The following is a 27,647-nucleotide window of genomic DNA, read 5'->3' as shown; positions in this document are numbered from 1 at the left end:
AAGGAAGGAAGCAGTTGTGAACTACACACCCTTGGATAGACCCAACAATGGCTGGCAAACTCTGAGTTATCCTGAAGGGCAGAGAAACTCTGTGGGCAGGAAATGAGCGTCCGGCATAAAGCCACAGAGGCTGGGTCTCCTACCTGTCTGGATAGGGGAGATACAGCCACAAAAGTAGCCCTTGTCTTTTCACAGGTGAAAGATCACATCACTGATGGGTCCATTCCAACAGTATTTTAAATGATCATGTTTTCAAAACCCATTAGGATAAAACATGAGAAAACTAAAAAACAAAAACCAAACAGAACAAAAAATCTCCAAACGGGGTTTCCTTTCCTCTTTAGTAGAGGTCACAAATATATTTACTGGTGGCAGTATACTGCCTGCATCCCCTCCTACCCCCATATAATACTGCTTTTCTGAGTATTCTGATCAATTAATAGTTCTATTGTCTCACTGGGGTTGAATTTTCAACCCTACAAGATATGATAACTTCATCCTAATACATTCAGAATACATTAAAAAGTGCTCTCCCTTTTCTGAAGCATTTCTCATTGCTCTTTCAGTATGAGATCAGATACCATATTTGAAGCAAAATAATGAGCTTTCAATCCTGAAGTCTCTCATATCTAGAACTGCAAAGAATTTTAGCCGCTGAACATCATATACCTTGAAAAGCAGGTTAACTTGCATGTATTAGAAAGTGAAACTCTATACATTAGCTGGATTTTGTGCCTGCAAAGTTGAAGACACTTAAGATTATCTGTCACCTACATTAGGTATTTCTCCTAATGCTATCCCTCCCCTAGATCCCCACCACCTGACAGGCCCCTATGTGTGATGTTCCCCTCCCTGTGTCCATGTGCTCTCATGGCTCAATTCCCATTTGTGAGTGAGAACATGCGATGTTTGGTTTTCTGTTCCTGTGTTAGCTTGCTGGGAATTATGGTTTCCAGCTTCATCCATGTCCCTGCAAAGGACATGAAGTCATCCTTTTTTATGGCTGCATAGTATTCCGTGGCATATATGTGCCATATTTTCTTTATCCAGTCTATCATTCATGGGCATTTGGGTTGGTTCCAAGTCTGCTATTGTGAGTAGTGCTGCAATAAACATATATGTTCATGTATCTTTATAGAAGAATGATTTATAATCCTTTGGGTATATACCTAGTAATGGGACTGCTGGGTCAAATGGTATTTCTGGTTCTAGATCCTTGAGGAATCGCCACACTGTTTTCCATAATGATTGAACTAATTTACACTCCCACCAACAGTGTAAAAGTGTTCCCTATTTCTCCACATCCTTTCCAGCATCTGTTGTTTCCTGACTTTTTAATGATTGCCATTCTAACTGGTGGGAGATGGGATCTCACTGTGGTTTTGATTTGCATTTCTCTACTGACCAGTGATGATGATCTTTTTTTCACATGTTTGTTGGCTGCCTAAATGTCTTCTTTTGAGAAGTGTCTGTTTATATCCTTGGCACACTCTTTGATTTTTTTTTTTTTTTTTTTGTAAATTTGTTTAAGTTCCTTGTAGATTTTGGATGTTAGTCCTTTGTCAGATGAATAGATTGCAACAATTTTCTCCCATTCCGTAGGTTGCCTGTTCACTCTGATGATAGTTTCTTTAGCTGTGCAGAAGCTCTTTAATTAGATTCCATTTGTCAGTTTTGGCTTTTGTTGCCATTGCTTTTGCTGTTTTAGTCATGAAGTCTTTGCCCATGCCTATGTCCTGAACACTATTGCCTAGGTATTCTTCCAGGGTTTTTATGGTTTTTAGGTCCTACATTTAAGTCTTTAATCTATCTTGAGTTAATTTTTGTATAAGGTGTAAGGAAGGGGTCCAGTTTCAGTTTTCTGCATATGGCTAGCCAGTCTTCCCAACATCATTTATTAAATAGGGAATCCTTTCTCCATTTCTTGTTTTCATCTGGTTTGTCAAAGATAGATGGTTGTAGATGTGTGGTGGTATTTCTGAGGCCTCTGTTCTGTTCCATTGGTCTATATATATGTTTTAGTACCAGTACCACACTGTTTTGGTTACCATAACCTTGTAGTATAGTTTGAAGTCAGGTAGTGTGATGCCTCTAGCTTTGTTCTTTTTGCTTAGGATTGTCTTGGCTATGAAGGCTCTTTTTTGGTTACATATGAAATTTAAAGTAGTTTTTTCGAATTCTGTGAAGAAAGTCAATGATAGCTTTATGGGTATAGCATTGAATCTATAAATTACTTTGGGCAATATGGCCATTTTCATGATATGGAGTCTTTCTATCTATGAGCATGGAATGTTTCTCCATTTGCTTGTGTCCTCTCTTATTTCCTTGGGCAGTGGTTTGTAGTTCTTGAAGAGGTCCTTTACATCCCTTGTAAGTTGTATTCCTAGGTATTCTATTCTCTTTGTAGCAATTGTGGATGGGAGTTCACTCATGATTTGGCTCTCTGTCGATTGTTGGTGTATAGGAATATTTGTGATTTTTGCACATTGATTTTGTATCCTGAGAATTTGCTGAAGTTGCTTATCAGCTTAAGGAGATTTTGGGCTGAGACGATGGGGTTTTCTAAATATATAATCATGTCATCTGCAAACAGAGATATTTTGACTACCTCTTTTCCTATCTGAATACTCTTTATTTATTTCCCCTGCCTGATTGCCCTGGCCAGAACTTCCAATGTTATGTTGAATAGGAGGGATGAGAGAGGGTATCCTTGTCTTGTGCCGATTTTCAAATGTAATGCTTCCAGCTTTTGCCAATTCAGTATGATATTGGCTGTGGGTTTGTCATAAATAGCTCTTATTATTTTGAGATATGTTCCATCAATATCTAGTTTATTGAGAGTTTTTAACATGAAGGGGTGTTGAATTTTATCGAAGGCTTTTTCTGCATCTGTTGAGATAATCATGTGGTTTTTGTCATTGGTTCTGTTTATGTGATGGATTATGTTTATTGATTTGCCTATGTTGAACCAACCTTGCATCCCAGGGATGAAGCTGACTTGATTGTGGTAGATAAACTTTTTGGTGTGCTGCTGGATTTGGTTTGCCAGTATTTTATTGAGGATGTTCTCATCGATGTTCATCAGGGATATTAGTCCGAAATTTTCTTTTTTTGTGCTGTGTCTCTGCCTGGTTTTGCTATTAGGATGATGCTGGCCTCATAAAATGAGTTAGGGAGGAGTCCTTTTTTTTTCTATTGTTTAGAATAGTTTCAGAAGGAATGGTACCAGCTCCTCTTTGTACCTCTGGTAGAATTTGGCTGTGAATCCATCTGGTCCTGGGCTTTTTTTCGTTGGTAGGTTATTAATTACTGCCTCAATTTCAGAACTTGTTATTAGTCTATTCAGGGATTTGACTTCTTCCTAGTTTAGTCTTGGGAGGTTGTATGTGTCCAGGAATGTATCCATCTCTTCTAGATTTTCTAGTTATTGGCATGGAGATGTTTATAGTATTCTCTGATGGTAGTTTGTATTTCTGTGGGATCAGTGGTGATATCCCCTTTATCATTTTGTATTGTGTTTATTTGATTCTTCTCTCTTTTCTTCTTGATGATTCTGGCTAGCAGTCTATCAATTTTGTTGAGCTTTTCAGAAAACCAGCTCCTGGGGTTTTTCATGTCTTTAAGTCCTTCAGTTCTGCTCTGATCTTAGTTATTTCTTGTCTTCTGCTAGCTTTTGAATTTGTTTGGTCTTGCTTCTCTAGTTCTTTTAATTGTGATGTTAGGGTGTTGATTTTACATCTTTCCCACTTTCTCCTGTGGGCATTTAGTGCTACAAATTTCCCTCGAAATACTGTTTTAGCTGTGTCCCAGAGATTCTGATATGTTGTATCTTTGTCTTTGTTCTCATTGGTTTCAAAGAATTATTTATTTCTGCCTTAATTTTGTTATTTACCTTGAAAAATAACGAATGTACCAGTTATTTACCCAGTAGTCATTCAGGAGCAGGTTGTTCAGTTTCCATGTAGTTGTGTGATTTTGAGTGAATTTCTTAATCTTGAGTCCTAATTTGATTGTAGTGTGGTGTGAGAGACTGTTTGTTTGCATTTGCTGAGGAGTGTTTTACTTCTGATTATGTGGTCAATTTTAGAATAAGTGCAATGTGGTGCTGAGAAGAATGTATATTCTTTTGATTTGGAATGGAGAGTTCTGTAGATGTCTATTAGGTCCGCTTGGTCCAGAGCTGAGTTCAAGTCCTGAATACCCTTGTTAATTTTCTGTCTCATTGATCTGTCTAATATTGACAGTGGGGGGTTAAAGTCTCCCACTGTTATTGTGTGGGGATCTAAGTCTTTGAGGACTTGCTTTATGAATCTGGGTGCTCCTGTATTGGGTGCATATGCAGTTAGGAGAGTTAGCTCTTCTGGTTGTGTTGATTCCTTTACCATTATGTAACGACCTTCTTTGTCTTTTTTGATCTTTGTTGGTTTAAAGTCTGTTTTTTTCAGAGACTAGGATTGCAATCCCTGCTTTTTTGCTTTCCATTTACTTGGCAACTCTTCCTCCATCCCTTTATTTTGAGCCTATGTGTGCCTTTGCACGTGAGATGGGTCTCTTGAATATAGCACACCAATGGGTCTTGACTATACAATTTGCCAGTCTGTGTCTTTTAATTGGGGCATTTAGCCTGTTTACATTTAAGGTTAATAGTGTTATGTGTGAATTTGATCCTAGCTGGTTATTTTGCCCATTAGCTGATGCAGCTTCTTCATAGTGTCAATGGTCTATACAATTTGGTATGTTTCTGCAGTGGCGGGTACCGGTTTTTCCTTTCCATATTTAGTGCTTCCTTCAGGAGCTTTTGTAAGGCAGGCCTGATGGTGACAAAATCTCTCAGCATTTGCTTGTCTGTAAAGGATTTTATTTCTCCTTCATTTATGAAGTTTAGTTTGGTTGGATATGAAATTCTGGGTAGGAAATTATTTTCTTATGCTGAATATTGGCCCCCACTCTCTTCTGGCTTGTAGGGTTTCTGCAGAGAGATCCAATGTTAGTCTGATGAGCTTCCCTTTGTGAGTAACCTGACTTTATCTCTGGCTGCCCTTAACATTTTTACCATCATTTCAACCTTGGTGAATCTGACGATTATGTGTCTTGGGGTTGCTCTTCTCAAGGAGTATCTTTGTGATGTTCTCTGTATTTCCTGAATTTGAATGTTGGCCTGTCTTGCTAGGTTGGGGAGTTCTCCTGGATGGTATTCTGAAGAGTGTTTTCTAAGTTGGTTCCATTCTCCCCTTTACTTTGAGGTACACCAATCAAATGTAGGTTTGGTCTTTTCACATAGTCCCATATTTCTTGGAGGTTTTGTTCATTCCTTTTCATTCTTTTTTTCTCTAATCTTGTCTTCACACTTTATTTCATTAAGTTGATATTCAATCTCTGATATCCTTTTTTTTAACTTGATTTATTTGGCTATAGATACTCGTGTATGCTTCATGAAGTTCTCATGGTGTGTTTTTCAGCTCCATCAGGTCATTTATGTTCTTCTCTAAACTGATTATTCTAGTTAGCAATTCCTCTAACTTTTTTTTCAAGGTTCTTAGCTTCCTTGTATTGGGTTAGAACATGCTCCTTTAGCTTGCAGGAGTTTGTCATTACCCACCTTCTGAAGCCTGTTGCTGTCAATTTGCCAAACTCATTCTCCTCCCAATTTTGTTTCCTCGTTGGCAAGGAGTTGTGATCCTTTGGAGGAGAAGAGGTGGTCTGGTTTTTGGAATTTTCAGCCTTTTTGCGCTGGTTTTTCCTCATCTTCACGGATTTATCTACCTTTGGTCTTTGATATTGGTGACCTTTGAATAGGGTTTTTGTGTGGATGTTCTTTTTGTTTATGTTGATGCTATTCCTTTCTGTTTGTTAGTTTTTCTTCTGACAGTCAGCCCCCACTGCTGCAGGTTTTCTGGAGTTTGCTGGAGGTCCACTCCAGACCCTGTTTGCCAGGGTATCACCAGCAGAGGCTGTAGAACAGCAAAGATTGCTGCCTATTCCTTCCTCTGAGAGCTTCATCCCAGAGGGGTGCCCACCAGATGCCAGCCAGAGCTCTCCTGTGTCAGGTGTCTGTCGACCCCTGCTGGGAGGTGTCTCCCAGTCAGGAGGCACAGGGGTCAGGGACCCACTTGAGGAGGCAGTCTGTCCCTTAGCAGGGCTAGAGTGCTGTGCTGGGAGATTTGCTGCTGTCTTCAGAGTTGGCAGGCAGGAACATTTAAGTCTGCTGAAGCTGCACCCTTTACACCGTGAGGGGAAAATCGCCTACTCAAGCCTCAGTAATGGCAGATGCCCCTCCCCCCACCAAGCTCCCAGGTCAACTTCAGACTGCTGTGCTGGCAGTGAGAATTTCAAGCCAGTGCATCTTAGCTTGCTGGGCTCTGTGGGGGTGGGATCCTCTGAGCTAGACCACTTGGCTCCCTGGCTTCAGCCCCTTTTCCAGGGGAGTGAATGGTTCTGTCTTGCTGGCATTCCAGGTGCCACTGGGGTATGAAAAAAAAACTCCTGCAGCTAGCTCGGTGTCTGCCCAAATGGCCGCCCAGTTTTGTGCTTGAAACCCAGGGCCCTGGTGGAGTAGGCACATGAGGGAATCTCCTGGTCTGTGGTTTGCCAAAACCATAGGAAAAGTGTAGTATCTGGGCCGGAATGCGCCGTTCCTCACAGCACCGTCCCTCAAGGCTTCCCCTGGGTAAGGGAGGGAGTCCCCTGATCCCTTGCCCTTCCCAGGTGAGGCAACATCCCACCCTGCTTCAGCTCAACCTCCGTGGGCTGCATCCACTGTCTAACCAGTCCCAGTGAGATGAGCCAGGAACCTCTGTTGGAAATGCAGAAATCACCCACCTTCTGCATTGATCTTGCTGGGAGCTGCAGACCAAAGCTGTTCCTACTTGGCCATCTTGACAGCCACCTCGAATCTGTCTTATTTCTTGCAGGAAGAATGCTAACTGTCACGGTCTAGTGCAGCATGAAATCTTCCTAACAACTATGAACCTAGAGGGATTTATGGACTCAGCTGCCCTACCTTCCCAACTGCAGCTTAAGCCTCACTGACCTGTGCATGGAAGCATGTAACCTTTGAGAATCATCAACTGTAGAATGCTAGAGTTAGGAAGGGTGAGAGAGGAGGGAGATTTAAATATTGCAAGAGATTCTCTGGTTCCAGAAAATTCTGAAATATTTACTTTATTTTTAAGCATTTTAGTATAGCTTTTATGCTTAGTGAAAGGAAGCACATTAGTTAAATGAAAGGTTTCATTTGTACAGGTTATCAAACCATTTTCTTTACTTAAAATACCAGCTTGGTTATTTTTGAAATGAAATTCTTGTGATTTAATTGCATGGGCACACACATATATTTTCCATATCTATTTCATGGAATAGCAGAGTTCAGATTCCTAGTGTCTCAAATTGCTGAGGTTGTGTGTTTATAAAAGTATAAAATTGCACATGGTTCCAAAAGTACACTGAACAACAAAAAAGTGCATAAATACTACAGTAAAGATTTACATTTGTTTTCTTACTGTATTTAGTTTATTCTCTGGTCGATCAAGCTAAGTCTTAATAACCGTGTCACACCTAACAGAAAATAACTTGGTTTCAAACCCAGTCACCCGCTACAAGTCTTGCTCCAAACTGTAACTAAATGAAAACAGCCATGCACTCGGGGGTGGTTCTTGTTTGGACTTGCACATTTTGTTTACTTGGGCATGAACCAGGTGACCGAGACCTTTAACTCGAATGTTTCCTAAGAAGTATTTACTAAAGTCCAACTTTTCCACAAGCAGGCAGAGAAAAATACATGCTGGGTTCTCACCAGGGAAGTGTTTTTAAGCAAGATGTTTTGGACCAAGAAATTTTTTTTTAATTGCATGGAGATTTTCACAGTGCCAAATATATGCTTAAGCAACTAAGGCAACGGAGTTAGCATGGCTGCGATGTTAGAGCTGATGTCCATTGCCAGAAACTGAGTTCTCTATCAGCAAGAGATGTGCTTGTCTTGTTCTGGACTATATCTCCCCAGGGACAAGAGGGCAGCCTGCTAAATGGCACGCACTCAATAAATATTTTCGGAATGAATTAAAGAGTGACATGGCTTACAGAAGTACAGATGTTAGTATAGTCATCAGTTGAGCCTTTGCTTTTTTTCTGGGAACACTGAAGGAAGACTCACAGCCACCCGTGGGTGTTGAACCTCCATTTGCCTCCCACATCACCCTGGGAAATAATCTTTAGTCTCATCTGTGAACAGACTAGGCCACCATCTATGCACCAGACAGGAAGAAAACTATCCTGTGTGCTCCAACATGGCAGGGATCACCAGTTTGCAGAGTTCAGCTCAGGGTTCCCGGATATGCCATGAGCAGATCTGTTTCTGTGATGGAGGCTCATGTCTGGGCACTTGACAGATAAAGGAAGTGGCGAGGAATCAGAGATTGGGTGAGTCAGGAGGGAACAGGCCCCACTGTGAGAAAATGGGGAGCACTGTTGCTTATTCGCCACCACTCTTTTATTCACACGGCACTAAAGGTGAGCAGCTGCCCAGGGAGAGAACCTAGACAATGTGAAGCAAGTACTTCAGGTGCAGGACTCGGGGGGATGCCCAAACACTGCCACCCCCCACCCCCAGGGATAAAGCCATGAGGGAGATGGTGCTTTGGATAACTCACAGCTAAATAAGTAAATTGAGTTTTTTATTTTTTTTCCTTAGTGGGATTTGTATCAAAAAACAGACAAACAAACAAAAAACATGTATGCCAGCTGTTAGAGATTCCTACCTTGTAGATTGCAGGCAGACAGATCTGTTGAGTCCATGTCCCACTGGGGCATTCCTCCGATCGCACACATTTGTCGTGGCACCAGCCACACTGCACAAAGGGTGGGGCAGAGAGGCACTGACTGCAGGACTGGAAATGTCTGCAGCCCAAGCCATTCAATGGGATCTTGGTGATCTGTGAAGAGAAGGGGTGGAAAGAGCTTCCAGAGGGGTATCTAGTTTGTTCGTTAATTATAAAGCAAGTACACAAAAGGTACATGTAAATATCATTTGATAGAATTTACTAGACTTAGCACCTATGTGTGCAAATCATGTCATAACAGTGATTACAATGTTAAAAACCTGATTCCTTCCTTTCCTCTATTGTTAGCATGGAATGTGAAAAAGTAACATTATTGTCCAGTAAGCATAGCACGGTCATGCAGCGTTAGAGGTTCTACATAGTAGGGACATTGTGCCCTTTCTGAGATGATTTTAAAATAACAAGACAGTATAATTTAAGTGGTGGGAAAACACTCTTGAACCTCTGGAAAATTCTAAGTAAGGTTGCATATCATTCCGGCATCAAGATGCACATTCTTCTCCAGGAGAAAAGGGATTATTGGTTGGAGTCGGATTCCAATGTACATTTCCAGGATTTATCTGCCTGCACTAGAGTTCTGCCATTAGGACTGTAATTCTCATTCTGTGTGTTTGTTTTTCTTGTTGAGAAATATAGGACAAAAGGAGAAGTTTTGAAAAAGACCTCCCTTAGGTCTAGTCTTCTTTGAATAACAAATTAACTCGATTTCAGAAAATCTCTGGAATACTCACTAAAGAACCTAATGGAGGAGGGGTAAATTTAAGATGAAGAGAGACATTATAAACGGCCAAATGACACCAGTTGTAAACATCCATTTGGGAAAAACCACATCTATGGAATTCCCTGTGAGAACAGCTTACCTTCTTCCCCGTGACAACCAGTGTGTAGTCATTCTGGTTTAATGGATGCTCCACAATCACTTCTGGAGATACCGGGTGAGAGTCCAGGAGAAAATTCACATGAGGGGTTGATGGTCCTGATCGAGAAACCACAACCTAAAAAGCAAAAACGTTATAATATCTTTATTCCAACAAGTTCAGTTTAAATATAAGTGGAAAATGTGGATGATAATGGTAATAACAGATTAGTAGTAGGGCTTGTGGGTGTTTGAACTGAAGACCCAACAGTTCCTCTCACTGTAAATCAATATGTCATCTTCTAATCTCTTGTCTTGAAGCCAAATTATCTGAACCCCCAACACAGACTTTGCCTATGGTCTTTTAATGGTTTCAAGGGAAGGAGATCTTTCAATCAATTGGCAACACATACAGACAAATCCCTGCAATTGTATTGGGAAATGGAGGAACAAAAACTCTCTCCAGAAAGAAGACACCACACATGCTACAAAGATTCTGGATTATTTTTTAAATCTATCCTCTTAATCCTCCCCGCCAGGCAGTTTCCCTTGACGTAATGGTTAAGAGTAGTGGACGTGGAGACTGGAATACTGGAGCTAGTTCCAGCTGTGCTACTCTTAAGCCATATTTATAGATCTTTTCAGGTCAAAACAGGCCCCCAGCTACTTTGAAATGATGTGCTGTATTTTTTATAAACCACTGTCCCACGATATATTATTACTTGGATTATAAAACTCTGCTTCTTGGTCTGGCTTTAAAATAAGGTCTGATGATTTTAACAATGCCTGGGAAATGAGGTTTGATGATTGATGTCATTTTTGCTCTCAGGTATTTAAAATTTGGGATGTTTCCCAGCTATCTAATTTCCATCTGTCCTGTTCCTAGAACCCAGTAATAATAAAGTTCAGAGAGTGTGATTGACAACAATTGGGCATAAAATCCGAATGATTATCTTAGATGAAAACTTAGATTTTTAGGAAGGTGTTGGAGTTCTCAGAGAAACTTTCACTCTTAAGTAGGCCACTGGGTTGCATATACATGAAGGTGGAGGAGGCTCAGCACAGCCCTAGACATGAATTAGGCAATTGTGAAATTGCCTAACATCTCTAATAGTCTTCTACATTGCATTGAATGCGCATTTACTCGCAGGAGGTATGAAATCACAGGACAAACATGGGCATCTGTGCGATTACGATCACATAGTCACTACCTCTACCTCAGCTTTCTCATTCATATAATGGGAATGAAAATTACAGGAATAATTAACTGCTTTGTACTCTAACAAACACATACAACATATAAATGTCCTGGGGAACAATTGTGAATCTTTTCTTCAGCACCATAAAGGAGCCAAGTAGCCTGAAGCAATTTGGGAAGATTCTCAAAGTACCTAATTTGTTCTCAGAGAGTAGATTGTTGATAGAGAAACTAACCAAGCCGTACATACAGCCGTAAAAGTTAAACATCATGACATTTGTGCTCTAATGTTTGTTCTACCCTAAACACTCAATGCTTTCCAAACGTCTCCATTAAAAAGGGTGGTTATATTTGCACAGAAGTTAAGTAATGGATCAAGGGTCACTTGGTCAGGATGGGAAACGTTGGAAACTATTGTTATTTCCTAAATTTAGGGCCCAATAGGTATTGGTGACCTTTGCAGGCAAAGTGAACAGAAATTCAATTACCAGTCCCACCTCCCTTTGGGTGCTGGTTACAAGCAGAATATCAGATGTCAGACTTCCAAAGCTTCTATTTCAAATTATCCAGATTTTGGCTACCTAATTTTGCAATCTTAACTCCCTTCTTGTGCTCACCACATCTCATTTTTCCTATCCTCCCTCCCAGTACCCCCCATATTTCTTTGGCTGTTGCCAATCACTTCAAACTGCAAAGGTAAAACAAAACACAAAACACAAACAAAAACAAAAACACAAAAGCAAGAAAACTCCTTTTCTCACACACAGGTCAAAAGCAACACAGAACACCAGTCTGTCTTAATACCCTGACTTTGTTTTCCATCTCATTCCGTGCTTTGCACTTCACTGAAGATTATTCGTTTCTATGAACCTTGCAACGGACATCTGCATTTTGTGTCTGTCTCCCTGGTTTCCTCCATTCTACTTAGAACAGCTACAAAACAATCACCTCCTAGAGCTCTTTTTTTTCTCCTACCTTCTTGCTCTCTTTAATACCATTTTCCGAATCTATAATAAGCAATCCCTTCTTAATTACTAGGTCATTAAAGTCACACATCTGTGACTTTATGAAATATCTGAACCCCATCCAGATAGTCCTTTCCCAGAAAGAATTAACCTTTCTCTTTCTTTTCGGAAGCTCTTTGCATCTCTGGACTTGGATTGATTGATATGTGTGTCCTCTGTTAAAGAGCTTTGTCTGAAGAGCACCAAATGTATGGTACTTTCATAACAGGTAACTGAGTCACACATTGTGCTAAGTGCTTTAAAAGGAGATTTTGTTTACTCCTCACAATAATCCTATAAGGTAGGTACTATTATTTTCCTTAAAGAAAAATACAACATAGAATTTCAGCTAGAAAGTACAAGAGTCAGATTTCCACAGAGCTTTATCTGAGGCCAGATCCATGTGCTTGACCTCTTAAACACTCAACTGCTAGGCCCTTGGAGCACCAGAGTAAATACCATCGAAAAAGCTTCAACTCTGAGCTCCCAAGAGCCACTCATGAGTAAAAGTACTAAAACAAATTTCACAATATATTTGCCTTGCCAGTTACTCCATGTTTCAGTAATTTTTGCTGCACAAGTTAAGTGTGCCTAAGGAGAAAGTCTCTGCGTCTAAATAGTTTTTGATGGCATAGAGAAAATGCTACTAGTATACTTCACCAAGCTCTACTTTTGATCATGAGTTAGCATGAATGTTGCTTGCTATAGAAAATGGGATGAAGATGAGAAGACAGGAAGGCACATGGAAAAGTAAGGTGACTTGGAAATGAGAATGCCATTTGGAATTTTGCACAGAGGTTGTACCGCAGATGCAAATGCCTTTTAGTTGATCATTAGCCCGTTCTCTGCAGGGATACCTACTGCTGTAAATGTTTTTCTACCCTTAATTCTTTTCTTTCTCTTATTGCTAGGATTCTAAATAATCGATTAACCACTTTAACTCTCAAAATACCCTTGAAGCAATGCGTACCAGAAATTAGGAGTTCCTTTTGGTTGTCATGGAGATATTTCTAGGGACAGAACTAAATTGGGCATGTAGGTGTAATTCTTATGATAAATAACCTGGCAATCGTAGAAGAATTAGCACAAAATAGAAGACCAACAATTATCTTTTGAGTTTCTACTGTTCAACAACTAATCTTTAGTATTCAGGTCACAAAATATTTTTTCTTTATAATGGCCTTGAAAATACAGGACTAACACATTTGGGGCAGGGCAGAATCTGAATTTACTGGATGGTTGTGGTTTTGATCTCACATAGCCTCTTGTAGGTAGCACATGGGGAAGAAATACATGTACAAATAAAACTGTTGTGGCTAGGCCCCCAAATTTGTAAACCTGAACAAAGGAAATTTGTGTGAGATATCCACAAATATGTAAAGGCCCTATCTCCTTACCTCCCATATACAGTTTTATCTTTAATTAAACCATTTTATTAATAGAATTAAGTTTTAAGACTGATGAATACAATTTAACATAAGATGTTTGTATGAGGTTCTGTATACTTCCCCCATTGTTTTTAAAGTGGACAATTGAACAGTTTTAAATTTTTTAATTTTTTGAGACAGGGTTGTAGAATGCTTTCATTATCTCAAAAAGAAGTCCCACATCCCTTAGCCGTCATTCCCAGTCTCCCCATATCCTCTTAGCCCTTGACTACCACTAATCTACTTCCTATCTCTATAGATTTTCCTATTCTAGATATTTCATACAAATGGAATCCTATAATATGTGGTCTTTTTGTGCCTGGCATCTTTCACTTAACACAAAGTTTTCTTTTTCTTTCTTTCTTTTTTTTTTTTTTTAATTTTTAAAAAAAATTTTTTTGAGACGGAGTTTCATTCTGTTGCGCGGGCTGGAGTGCAGTGGCGCGATCTCAGTTCACTACAACCTCCGCCTCCTGGGTTTAAGCAATTCTCCTGCCTCAACCTCCCGAGTAGCTAGGATTACAAGCGTGGGCCACCATGCCCAGCTAATTTTTGTATTTTTAGTAGAGACAGGGTATCCCTATGTTGCCCAGGCTAGTCTTGAACTCCTGACCTCAAGTTATCTGCTCACTTTAGCTTTCCAAAGTGCTGGGATTACAGGTGTGAGCCACCATGCCTGGCCTTAATATAATGTTTTCAAGGTTCTTCATGCTCCTTTTTATCACCAAAATAATATTTCATTATACGGATATGCCACCTTTTATTTATGTATTCATCACTTGATGGACTTTTGGGTTTTCCACTTTTTGGCCATTGCGAGTAATGCTGCTATGAATATTGATAACTTTTTGTGTGAACATATATTTTCACATCTCTTGGGTACCCAGAAGTGGAATTGCTGGGTCTTATGGCAACTCTATTTGACCCTTTAAGGCAGTGTCAAGCCATTTTCTACAGTGGCTGCTCCATTCTACATCTCCACCAGCAGTGTATGAAGGCTCCAATTTCTTGACATCCTCGCTTACACTTGTTATTTTTTATTTTCTTGATTCTAGCCATTCTACTGGGTGTGAAGTGGTACTTCATTGTGGTTTTGGTTTATAGTTCTCTGCCAAATGTTTTCTTAAATTAAGTAAGAGGGTTCACAGCCTTCCTCCCATTCCTCCTGCCCGAGAAAATACTTGGGTATCCCCTGCTTGATACACCAGTCAGTGTTCTGAAGAACAGTCCCTCATGGTCAGACTGGTCTTCTGTGAAGCAGGGTCCTGGAGGGTCTGGAGGCAGGGGAAGGATGGAAGGAACAAAAGTGGCTTCTCTTTAGGAAAAGCAGTCAGAGCAGGAGACGAGGCAATCCCTAGGCACCTGTGCTTGGTAGAGGCAGTGAAAGGTTGGTGGCATATCCTATGGGTGGGTGCAGAGCAGAGGTGTTGGAGGTGGTGCATGGTGGGGCTGGAACAGCGTGTGTGAGAGTGGACCTCTTGAAGGAAAGGGAGAGACCCCTGGAAGTTGAGGGTAGAACAAGACATAGGGTTTAATCAGAGTTGCTTTGGACTAAGAACATTTCATATCTTTTAATATTCTTGGAGAGATCTGAGTAACCACTGGAATGCTTGTTGGCATTGTACTACTTTCATTGAGGCACCGACATCCAACTCTACTGGTATGGCTTCCACACATGACACTCTCAGTGGCCTTCGATGCATCTGAACTGGATGGAAAGCATGTTAGAAAACATGCAACACAGCCTTTCTTCGCATAGTTATCCTGGGATCAAATAATAGTAGGGCCAGCTGTGGTGGCTCACACTGGTAATCCCAGCACTTTGGGAGGCTGAGGCAGCAGGATCGCTTGAGCCCAGGAGTTCAAGACCAGCCTGAGCAACATAGGGAAACCCCATCCTTATAACAAATCAAAAAATTCCCCCCCAAAACACAGTAAATCTGATTGGAAATGATTCAGTCTTACAGAAATATAGATTAAAATGTGGCCAAGAAGCCTACACACAATCTTTTGAAGATTGAAATTTCCTTTTACACGAACAAAAAATATGCATTTCTATTTTAAGGCCAATAAAACTGAACGGGAGCTTTGATATCATCTAGATTGATTCTAATTTAGAACTTAAGAACAATATAGGATTTCTGTTGAGGAATAAGGAAAGCTTCATTCTTAATGAAAGATATTGCAAATTATTGGATTTTCTTTTTTTTTTTTTAAGTGACAGGGTCTTGCTCTGTCATTCAGGCTGGAATGTAGTGATATGATCATAGCTTACTGTAATCTCGAATTCCTGGGCTCAGGCGATCCTCCTGCCTCAGTTTCTCAAATGGCTAGGACTACAGGCATGCACCACCACACATGCCTAAGTTTTTTATGTCTTGTAGAGATGGGGTCTCACTATGTTGCCCAGGCTGGTCTGGAACTCCTGGCCTCAAGCAATCCTCCGGCCTCTGCCTCCCGAAGTGTTGCGATTACAGGCATGAGCCACCATGACTGGCCAATTATTGGAAATTGAAACTCAACGAAAAAATGGACTGAAGATGACACTAATCATAAATGGATCAGGTTATAGCAGGATGTGACCTATGAACTCAGAGAGTACATCTATTTACCCTGGAGTTTCCAATACAGAATACAGACTCTGGTCCTCAAGGCATATCTGTTGCCTTAATATACAAAAAGACCGAAATAAGAAGCTTATTTAAGCCTTAATGAAGCCATGAGGTTTTTAAATATTTCAGAATCTAGATTAACCTAAAAGAGTTTAATCTGAGTTTTCAAGGTATTTCTGATGCCTCTTTCTGCTTTCCTGTTGCAGATTTCCTATTTTCTTCAGTATGTGATAGAAACTGGTGTTTATTTAAAAAGAAATCAGAATATGAAGAGTAGAGTTATCTGTTTCAATTATGGTAAATATCTAGTTTTCTGAAAAACAAAAAAATAAAAAATAAGAAGTAGAAATTGCTGATTGGTACTGATAGCTCAGAAAGTGGTAAGACAAAGTGCCAGGTAGCAAACAGTGAATTAAATGAAGTTTACTCTGTTCTTTCCTTTGTTCTTTTTGGTAAATGGGTACAAGTCCTTCTATACCAACTTGACATTTTAAAGGCCAGATACATCCAAAAGGCAAAACAATTTTCTCTCTGTTACAATACTGATGTGTGTGCTTCAACTTTCTGAGATGAGTCAAAATGAGTCAATACCAGATTGAAGCATTTGTAAAAAAATATTTTGAATATCTAAAAACCGAGTAAGTTAGGAAATTTGTTTAAATTTTAAAATAACCAATTCTTTCAAATCAGTATTTCAAACATGTTGATTGTAGAATTTGCCAATTTATACACAAGGTATACCTGTTTCTGAAATTAAAAAGTAATAAAAGTTCAAGAAACTACTGATAGATACATCATATATATTTCATGTCTTAAAATGTCTCTCTGCTCTTTCCAAAAGCACCCATGCGAGAAATCACAGTCACTCCTTGCTACCAAAAGCCAAAACAGAAGCTTAGCCTTGTCCTCTGATTTCAAATATTTACGATATTTTAAATTTCTATGCATGTAACAATGTACAAGGTATGTCTTTCAAGGCATGTGTCAATTCATTTTGGGAGACTAAACATAAACTGGACTTGATTTTTAGTTATGGACATAACTGAAATTATTATTTCTAAAAAGTTCTTTCTTACACAAAAGAAATTTCAGAACTCTTGAGTGTATTTTCCTCTAAAGAAATATACCAAATCTTCTGGGCACAGTGACTCATAGCTGTAATCCCAGCACTTTGGGAGGCCAAGGTGGGCAGATCACTTGAGGCCAGGATTTCTAGACCACCCTGGCCAACATGGTGAAAAATCCGTCTCTACTGAAAGTACAAAAATTAGCTGGGCATGGTGGTGCATGCCTGTAATCCCAGCTACTCAGGAGGCCAAGGCACAAGAATTGCTTGAATCCTGGAGGTGGAGGTTGCAGTGAGCCAAGATTGCACCACTGTACTCCAGCCTGGGCAACAGAGCGAGACTCTGTGAAAAATAATAATAATAATAATAATAATAATAATAATAATAATAAAGCCAAAGCTAACATTCTTTAGGGTTAAAACTAAGTTAATGATGTACACATAAAAAAAGGCAGAGGCAGATAATATTTTTATCTGATCATTTTATAAAAGAGATGGGTAAGTTAGAAATTCCTAAAGAGAATCATTGTTCAAGTTGAAGCTTCCTTCAGTTGTGTCTCTGCCAGATATTCACAACATTGACGAACTGGGGATCTGCGTCTACATACTCTAAAATGACAGTAATTCCAAACGTGATGCATACTACAGGCTTCTCAAAGAAAGCACTAATATGCCATGATGGGGGCACGGGAACTGAAGGAATCTGAAGACAGGAGGTCAATAGATAAATGAATTCTTCTTGAGTAATTATTTTTAGGTTCACTGATTACTAACACAGTCCTTTAAATAGTGGTCATAAGTAATGATCTTGAACATGGGACATCTTTTTGGGTGATCTCTATCTCCTTGGATTTCTTACTTAAGATCCAACTGGTCCAGTTAAGAGGCAGAAGAGAACAGGAGTGATGAGTGGGCAGTAACAGCATTTAGTAACTGGGAGAGGGGAAAGGGGCATGTGGGAAGAGCTAGGATGGAACCACGGAGCTCAGTAGCAGCGGTGAGAGTGCCCAGGCAGTGGCCACTGGGAGCAAGCACAGTGTAGTGCACACAGTAGTTGCCCAGTGAATATTTGTGGAGTTGAACTTGAAACAAGTCTTGAAAGGGCCCCCTACCTCCCCCTTGCATCCCTGATCCACTCACTCTCCCTGGCCTGACAGTCATGCACAAATATTTTAATAGCAATGCTTTGCATTTAGAGATTAAAGGCCTTATACAAGTGCTGTTAAAAAAAAAATCAAGGAAGCATTGTTTTGGACGTAGATTAGACGAGGCGCTCAGAAGGGAGACGTGGACAATCCCTGTGATTAGTCCTGTGATCTTCATGAGAATCCCTCTTCTCTCTCCCACGTAGCTGCATACACTGTGTTAATGTTCCCAAGTCTGGCTCTGTTCTACATCTCCTTCCCCAGTTTGTAAGAAGGCACGTTCTCATTGTTCACTTACACTATCTCAAACATTGCTTACCCTACTGTTTTACTTCAAAGCATCCCAAGAGAGTGATCATGCAAATAAAGTTGTTTTTAAATCTTCATCTACATTGACATGGCTCTACAGATATTGAGACTTAAATATATGGACGCATCAGTATTTTCAGATATAGCTGCACCTGTACAAGATAAGTTACATATCATTAAACGTTAGGAACATGTCAAAAATGTCTTCTTTGCCATACACAAAATATTGTTAGCTAAACAATATAATTCTTTCTAATCAAATAACCACTGTGAAATACCTGATTCACTTTGCACCCAACAGCTGGGGCTGTAGCTTGTGTTCCCAGCAAGAGCTGAACATAAGCACAATAGGAAAGACAGAAACAGCTGCAAACTCTTGGGAGAAAAAAATTTGCAAAGCAACTTTGCCATTAGGCTTCAGGGTAGGAAGGAAGTAAAATCATTTTTCTGTTCCTTTTTGTGCAGGGCAGCTGTCTTTGGGGAAAAAAAAATGTCCATTCTATTTTGTAACAGAAACTTCATCGTATTTACTAAAACACGAGCTGTGGAAACTTAGCCCTAGCCATAGATTTAGCACTGTGGCGCAGTCAAAACATTTACAGAACTTTGTAGGAAGTCACTGCTCTGACAGATTAAAGTGGGAGGTCGCCATATCCGTGCTCCACTCCTGACTCCTCCCCCACTATTATTTACTGTAAATATCTGGACTTCAGTGATGTTGATTGTTTGATCCTTCAAATGCTTTAGGTTTCTTTATAAAATATAATGGAATGAAATTCTGTTAGGCAAGCGTCAGAGAAACAGATCCTCTGTGGTTTCGAATAGCCCTTTGTGTCATATGTACTATTATTATCAGGTAAATATGTTTATCTTTCCTACTAAAATTTAATTTCTTAAAGGTAGGTTCTGTGTCACTGTCTCCTTTGCTTCATTCATTTGTCTAGTAAAGCAAAGTTAGATAGTTCTTGATACTTATTTGATAAATTAAAAGCCACTTTTAAAAAATCAGTGATACCAGTACTTTTTATAAAATAAGCATTTATTTTTACCTTTCGTTTTGGGTGCATAGTTAATGGGCAAAATATAGTTTATTTTATACAAAGGCTGGCAGACAAGAATAAAACATTTGCTACAGCGTTTCTATAATGAGACTGACGCGTGACACATCCTTTGGGCGATGGACTGTGTCACGCAGCAGAATTTACCCAGTTAATAAAGCAACATATTTAAATAAGGAATTTTATCACAACTTTAGAATGTGGAAATAGGCCAGGGAACTTCTGATGTTAAAAAAACATCAGAGCTAAAGTAATCATAAAAAGCTTATTCATACAAAACCGGATTGGCGAGGTAATGGACGATTTTGGAAAAAAAAAAAAAGCAGGAATAAAGATAAAAGGGGGCAAATCAACATAACGAACACATTAGGAAATCAATAGACGCCAGCTTCTCCAGTCTGTCTTTGCAGTTTTGCAATTTTATAGAATGCCATTGATGTAAATTAAAAACATGTATAAACACAGAGCAATACTACACATTTTACACATAATAGATGTGACCATATTTCAAATACATGAGAGCGCATGTCTCTGTGGGAGGGGCGGGGAATCCTTCCTTCAAGTTTGAGAAGTTAAGGATAGAATTAAATGGTCAAGATAGATGAGTTGGGTAAATAAGCACAGTGGAATGGACAGAAGAAAGAGGGGGAGAAAAGGTGTAGTTCACTGTAAAGCAATAGAAGGGAGATTACTATTTGAATAATTAGATAACAGGACCTGTATGATTAGTTTTGGGCTAGGAAGGTTCTATTTACGTGGTTTTTGACCTTGAAAAAATTCCACCATGCCATTAGTACAAGAAAAACACAGCTTACACATGTTAAAATATGACAATGATCAATATCCAGGCTGCTATAAAGAGAGTGGTAATTAAAAAAATGTTTTGTAGAAGAATACACACATAGGATGTATAGACAGGCAAGTTATAGGAAAAGCTTATCATTCTCAGTTGATTTACTGGAGGTTATTGTCTGATGGGGGTATTAATTACATCAGACAATTATGAAATGAGCATCTCCCTTTAAAAGATATTTCTAGTATTCATAGAAGTTCAAGATTTCCATAGATGTTATTGTCATTCTTCCCTCATCAAGAATCTACTAACAACTCATGTTGAAAGCACCAATAACTGCAAAACAGTAAAAACTAATCCAACAAGAGAGTATTTTAGTTTCTGCAAAGTGCTACGGTTCTTGTATCTAGGAAACACAGTAAGTTGAAATGGAAACTTTTGTTGTATGGAAATACTGTTGCTATCCATTAAAACCATTTCTTAATAAAATCTGGATTTTTTTTGTAGTTGAACTTATTTGCATCCAACCCTATCATTTTACAGAATCAGGAGATCTTGAGTTACAATGGAATTTTGATGATAATGTTGTCCTTTCCTAACTCCTGCCAATATTTCTCAATGATGTGAATGTTTCTTCTCATGGAGATGCGTGGTTCACACAATAGCTCTCCTTTGATCTGTAGCTTCCCTTGAAATAAAAAAAAAAAATGCCCAGAAGTGCTTTAATTGTTTCATTTTATTTTCCAATCATGTGACAGAAATTATGAATGGGGGGGAAAAAAAACACCCCACACCATTCCGGATGAGAAAATTAAAGCAACCAGATTCAAACTGAAAGCTTCAAGAACTTAACCAAAAGAGACAACACATTTAACAGAAAGTGGACCACGCTTCACTGTTTGGCTTTCAGTCTGTGTTCCAGTTTCTACTATGATTTGGACTTTACAGTATTTGCAAATACCTTACTACAAAAACAAAACCAAATTAATTGCATAATACCAGATAGAACAGGCACAGCTACTCTCAGAAAGCACTTACCTGCATGAAGCGACCCTCTGATGTCCCAAGATTAGCGATGGTGAGGTCTCCTTTCACGAAGGTGGATATAGATGTTAAGAGGACTTCGCTGAATTGACCCATGAATAAGTCAACGCGCTGCAAAGCTGTGGTAAACTCTGCTCGATATTCATCACGGCGCGCTTCACAGCCTGATGAATTTCTCAGAAGTGTCTGAATAAAATATGGTCATAGAGTTAATGTGAGTCCAGACGTGAACAAGCTGGAAAGAAACCTTTCAGTGTGTCTTTTCAGAGCTTGGAGGAGAATGGCAAGGATAATCATGCAAATAGACCAACAGCCACAGATAGGCATAAATATTTCTAGTGACCCAATGGCTCCAATTTCACAAGACATTATTTATAGACTCCAAAACCTTACTATCACAATTCACACCATGGTTCAATACATGCATGCCTAAAGATGGAACTTAGCTACTGCTATTATAAGAGAAACAAAACTTTTAAATGTCTGAGCCTTTGACGCAAAGGTAATGCTTCTAGCAGACAAGTCTGATGAGATGAATTTTAACTGGAATATAAAGCAGAGAGAACTAAAAAAATAGTACTTACCTTACAGAGCTTGTGTAACTATTAAACAAGCTAGTTTACATAAATCTCTCAGAACAGTTCCCAGCATGAGTGTTATATTTCTTTTAGAATTTGTCTAGCAGATTTTCTGGAAGACCTCCCATGCAATAAAAACAAAACAAACAAAGAGCCCAGCACTTGTAGATAACATCACTTCAGTATCTCCATTCACATGTCTCGGAGACCTCAGATTCAACAACACGCCCATCGCCCATTATAGAAACCACAGTCTTCCCCTTGCCTGATCTTAGGATACTACACACCTCAGTGAATGGCTCTACCATTCCTCCAGGTGCACAAGTCAGAAATCTAAGTGTCATCCCCAATTCCTCCCTCTCCCTCTGTCCCCATATATAGTCCATCACCAATTCCCAACAATTTCATTTTTAAATGCCTGCTAGACCCATCCAGTCACCTCCATTGTGCCCCTCCTCCCAATTTTCATCCTAGCCACTCCACTCCTTCCTGGACTACTACAGTGGCTTCCTAACTAGACAAACCACATCCACTGTTACCCTTGCCAGGATGATCTGTTCTTCACACTGCAGCAGGATTTTCTTTTTCAAACACAAATCTGACCATATCCCTCTCTATTTAAAACACTCATGCTTCCCCATTGCTTTTAGGATAAAGAACAACATTTTTAACATGGCCTGTATGGCTCCCTTCCCATCATCCGGCCCCTGCCCAACTTCTCCAGATCTGTGTTCTTAGTGCTCCAGTGAGCAGGCCTTCTTTCTTTTTTTTTTTTTTTTTTTTTGAGACGGAGTCTCGCTTTGTCGCCCAGGCTGGAGTGCAGTGGCCGGATCTCAGCTCACTGCAAGCTCCGCCTCCCGGGTTTACGCCATTCTCCTGCCTCAGCCTCCGGAGTAGCTGGGACTACAGGTACCCGCCACCTCACCCGGCTAGTTTTTTGTATTTTTTAGTAGAGACGGGGTTTCACCATATTAGCCAGGATGGTCTCGATCTCCTGACCTCGTGATCCGCCCGTCTCGGCCTCCGAAAGTGCTGGGATTACAGGCTTGAGCCACCGCGCCCGGGAGCAGGCCTTCTTTCAGCTCTCCAAATATGTCACGTGTTCTTCCATTAAGGGCCTCTGCAGATGCTATTTCCCTGCTTGAAATGCTCCTTCCACTTCCATTCACCTTATTAACTCCTACATCTCCTTCAGATCTTAGCTTATCACCATTTCTTCAGGAGGCCTGCCCTGACCCCACTATCTAGGTCAAATGCTTCTAGTATAGCGTCTCATAATACCGTCTACCTGTGCACCATAGCATAGCTGTAACATGGTTACAAGCTGCAACTTAACATTTGCTTGTGTGATTTACAAGATAATGTGAAACTTCTCCCAAGCAGCTCTCTGCGAGCAGGGACCCTACTCGTTCACCATGGTATTGCTAGTAGTTGATTAAATATCATGCATAGTAGATGTTTAGTAAATACTAATTAAATGAATGAACAAGTTAATCAATTATAAGTAGATGGGGGATGAGTATAGAGATACAAAACTATATTATTAAAGCTTTTTTTTTTTTTTTTCCCCCCCAGAAATTGGGGAAGTTAAAAGAGTTTATAAGGGACAAATGGGAGTATTTGGCTCTTGACTGTCCTGAGGAGATAGCTGGGAATTGGCAAATCTGGGGTAGATGATGGGAACAGGAGAAGGTATTAAGGAAAATGATGTATACCTTGGAAGAAAAGGAGAGCAAATTTCATTACATCTTTGTATGTAACTATACGTCCAGGAAAATCATTAGGAAGTAAGAAACTCTCTATTATTGTTCTATATGATAATAATCACAAAATGATCAAAGTATATTTCAAATCATTTTACTGTTTATGAACAAACAAACAAAAGGTTCTGTATAGTGACCTTATTCCTTAAGGCCAAATGTCTGCCACATGCAATGCACAGTTTTTACATCTACTGACTTTTTATGATTAAAAACCACCTAAAATGCTCTATTTTATATATCTACAACTGTTTCTTCACTTTCAGTGGCAATAAATTAGCAAATAGAATCTTAGAGATGCTAAACCCACTGACTCTTGAAATTAATAAAAATGTTTTAGGTCTAGACATTTGCTTTGATGTATTAGTAAGTGCTATTTCCCTGTTTAATTGGAAGCATTTCTTCACTAAAGTACTATGGATTACTCTGAGGAGTAGCAGATAACTGAGATGTACCAGCAATTGGATAGCAACTGATTAATTGATAATTAAGTTTCTATTGGTGATCAACCATCCATTTTGCAGAGATAGCCGGAGCTCAGGGAATCTCCTTAAAGGAGCAAAGACCAATTTTAAATCTAAGGCCATTTGAACTATTCTATTATAGAGGTGGTAGCTCTTCAGGGTCAGGTTTTTACGTTTGTCTTGTTTCTTCTTTTGTTAGTGTTTCTTCATCTCTGAGTCTAGGTGACATCCTGGAGGCTTGACATCCTTCAAAGCCTCAAACTTGACCTGATGTGTGGCGCTGCCAGAGATATAATGGATCCACTGGGATATAAAAACAATTTGGTGGGTGTGAATGAGAGTCTTTGACCATAAACTAGCCACCTTCTATCAATAAGAGCACAGGAATTGTCTTATTATCTTTTAGTCCCAAGGCTCTGTATTATGCCTAGCACACAGTAAGCATTTAATGACAGCTGCTGAAAAATTAGTGCATCTGCAAAGTCACTAGAGATAAAACCCATTTGCCTGTTCAGTTTGCTTTGTGGTTGGTCTTGCTGAATGGGGCCAGCAGAAGAATGAAGAGGAGATGACCACTAAGGGTCTCCTCAGAGAATCTGCAAGCTTGCAGGAACTCACTGATCTTTTGTAAATGGAGGGAGAGCAATACAACCAGAACTTTAGCCTCTGTGCACCTGTTTGCACACATGTAAGACACAAATGTAGAACTCTGTATTAGGGTTAATGTAATATTTATATTGCACACTTCAAGTCTTCTCCTTCAGGACAGGAATTAGTGAAATCTCTAAATAGTATCTCCTCAACAACTAATAGGATTAAATTATGTCTCTATTGTCCCACCCACCAAATAAAATTTGTAAATATAGAGACATTGCGCAATGTTGGAATAGGATCTGCAGAACTTCTTGATCTTGTCTTATTTAGTGCTAAAAAATAAACATGATAGGTTCAAGAGGCATTCAAATTTCATAAGCCAGGGGACTCCAACCTTTTTCTTTTTCATTTTCTCCATAGCTGAGATCTGCAGAAGAGGTGTGGAGGCACTAGCTTCTAGGAAAAAGTAACACTCCCGCATTCCCTGCAGGAGAGGTGCTCCTTGTCTCTTCCTATGGAGAATCCTGATAAACTCAACGATTGGGATCAAGGCATCAGGGACTGGCTTACAGAGCTGCACCCTGCCTTTGAGCTCTAACAGTAGGACTTCAACTAACAGGGAAGGCTTGGATTAAGCTTTCAGTATTTCAGATGTAAAGCCTTGTGCAAATATGAGTAAATCTCAGTCTGATTCACTATGTCCCTCAAAGATAATCAGCAAATACGTTTGCTGCTCATTTGTGTGGAAAAGATGGGGTTGCTTCATCTCAGCACGGTACACACAGTGCCTGGATGTGGCATTTAGGGTGGGACTGGGGCCTAGCTGGAAGAACAACTACACATTTGCTGCCAGGGGTCTCCTTGTTACCTGTGCTTCCCTCAAAGCCAGGCGTTCTCATGTCTTAGGGTAAAACGGAGCATCGCTGACAGAAAGCAGTTCTTTGGGACAATAGCTGCTTCAGGGACTGCAGAAGAGTCTAAAAAGCAGGTTTCACACCAGCACCAGGGGCGAACCAGCCTGACTCTCTCCCATGGTAACAAAGGGAGGAAAAAGGAAGGAAGGAAGGAAGGGAGGGAGGAAATCAAACTTTTTCCTGCACCCAGAATGTGCCAGGCACTGAGGTGGGCATTTTCATGTACAATAAGACCCACAGCAGCCCTGTGAGGCTTTATCACACTTAGTTTCAAGGAGGAGGAGACTCCGAGAGCCGAGGGCTCAGTCACAGTGCCCAGTTCCCATTGGAGCAGGCATCAGAAAACAGCTGTCTCTGATGTTCAAACTCTTGAATTTCTTTTGCTTCTGCTTACTATTCTGGGGAATGTTCTGAGGATTGCACAATTACAAAAATGGAAAGGGCTTTCGAGATCATCTTATTTAAGTCCCTGATTTTCAGGCTGAAATTAATCTTTACTTTCTGGATAACAAGCAGAGATAACCACTAGCATTCTGTACTAATTAGCTTGGCTCTCAAACCTAGCTCTCCTTGTTACCTATTTTGGTTATGAACATACCGTGCTTGCATTTAGGTAACTCTGAAATTTCAGTCATCACCACCTCCTCTTTCTCTGGCATTTTCTATATCTAACCAGTCACTAAGTCCTGCTCAGCTCCGTCCACAGTGCTGCTTCTGGGCAGCCCTTCCAGCCACACCTGCACTCCTGGCCCAGCCGAGGTGCTTCCTCACTGGCCTTCTGGTCTCCTATCTCTTCTGCCTTGAAGCAGTCTCAGGCTGTCATTCCCTTCTTCAAAGCTTCAGTTGCTTCCCAAAAGCCTGCAGGAAAAGTCCAAGCTCCTTAGTATAGCTTTCAAACCTGCCTTGACGTATCTTTTTAGCCTTTTCTCCATTGAGGTGTAAGGCAAGGCGACCATCTAGGACTTCCAATGAATGTCAGAGTGGCTATCCCGAGTCAAGACCCTCCCATTCACTGGGTCCTTGCACTGCTTTGGCAGCGGTGCTTCACTTTCCACAGTCATCGACACCCTTTCCTTGCTCAGGTGAACCTGAGGTGAACCAGCTCTTTTCTAAAATCTCTCTTTACAAGTTCATTTGAATGAGAGAGGTAAATGTGCTTTACTGGCTGGGAAAGGGAAATAGTGACAAAGAATAAGGTGGACACTATAAAGCTGCAGGAAGGTACTATAAAGCTTGAGATCTCTGAGACAAGAAGGAAACCCCATGCATACAATAAATAATATTCTCTGGGCACACACATGTGTAGTGCAACTACAGGCAAAGGAAAGACAAACACACAACTTACAATTGTTATTTACCCACTTTTCCAGGAGGGGGAGGACTATTGCTAGGATGGAATATTCAGGGGACTTCACAGGTAATATTTCCGTTTTGAGCCTGGTGGTAGAGATATGAGTATTTGTATTATATTATATTATGTTATATTATATTATATTATATTATATTATATTCACACACAACACATATGTATATGCGTGTGTATGTATATATAGTGTGTGTGTGCATATATATATGCATATATATAGTTATGTGTTGCATAATGACATTTCAATCAAGGATAGACTGAATATATTATGGTGGTCCCGTAAGATTCTATTTTTTTGTTTAAGTTTTTTTTTGAGAGACAGGGTCTCCCTTTGTCGCCCATGCTGGAGCGCAGTGATGTGATGGTAGCTCACTGTGACCTCAAACTCCAGGGCTCAAGTAATTCTCCCACCTTAGCCTCCCAAAGTGCTGGGATTACAGGCATGAGCTACCACATCCTGCTAATAATATCATATTTGTAATGTGCCTTTTCTAGTCTATAAATATGTATACTAGTACATCTATAGATATATTTATACAATTATATCTATAAATATATACTAGTATATTTAAAGATATATTTGTATATTTATAAAGACATACTTATATCTTTAGATATATTTAGA

General features: G+C 39.8%; 1 protein-coding gene and 1 pseudogene across 1 annotated transcript in view; one reads left to right on the top strand and one right to left on the bottom strand.

The window, feature by feature from the left end:
* The window catches only part of MET (MET proto-oncogene, receptor tyrosine kinase), a 117,309-nt gene that overhangs the window by 42,262 nt on the left and 47,400 nt on the right, over nt 1–27,647 (bottom strand). The window contains exons 4-6 of the mRNA XM_007982678.3: nt 21,341–21,532; nt 9,695–9,829; nt 8,754–8,927 (exon numbers count right to left, since the gene is read on the bottom strand). Of these exons, the coding sequence (XP_007980869.3) occupies nt 8,754–8,927; nt 9,695–9,829; nt 21,341–21,532 (501 nt within the window). The remainder of the gene's footprint in view (nt 1–8,753; nt 8,928–9,694; nt 9,830–21,340; nt 21,533–27,647) is intronic.
* On the top strand, nt 21,998–22,048 carry LOC119626334 (U7 small nuclear RNA; annotated as a pseudogene).

The sequence above is a fragment of the Chlorocebus sabaeus genome, chromosome 21, assembly GCF_047675955.1.
Source record: "Chlorocebus sabaeus isolate Y175 chromosome 21, mChlSab1.0.hap1, whole genome shotgun sequence".
NCBI lineage: Eukaryota > Metazoa > Chordata > Mammalia > Primates > Cercopithecidae > Chlorocebus > Chlorocebus sabaeus.
The sequence above is the reverse complement of the archived record's forward strand: the minus strand, read 5'-3'. Positions and strand labels throughout refer to the sequence as shown.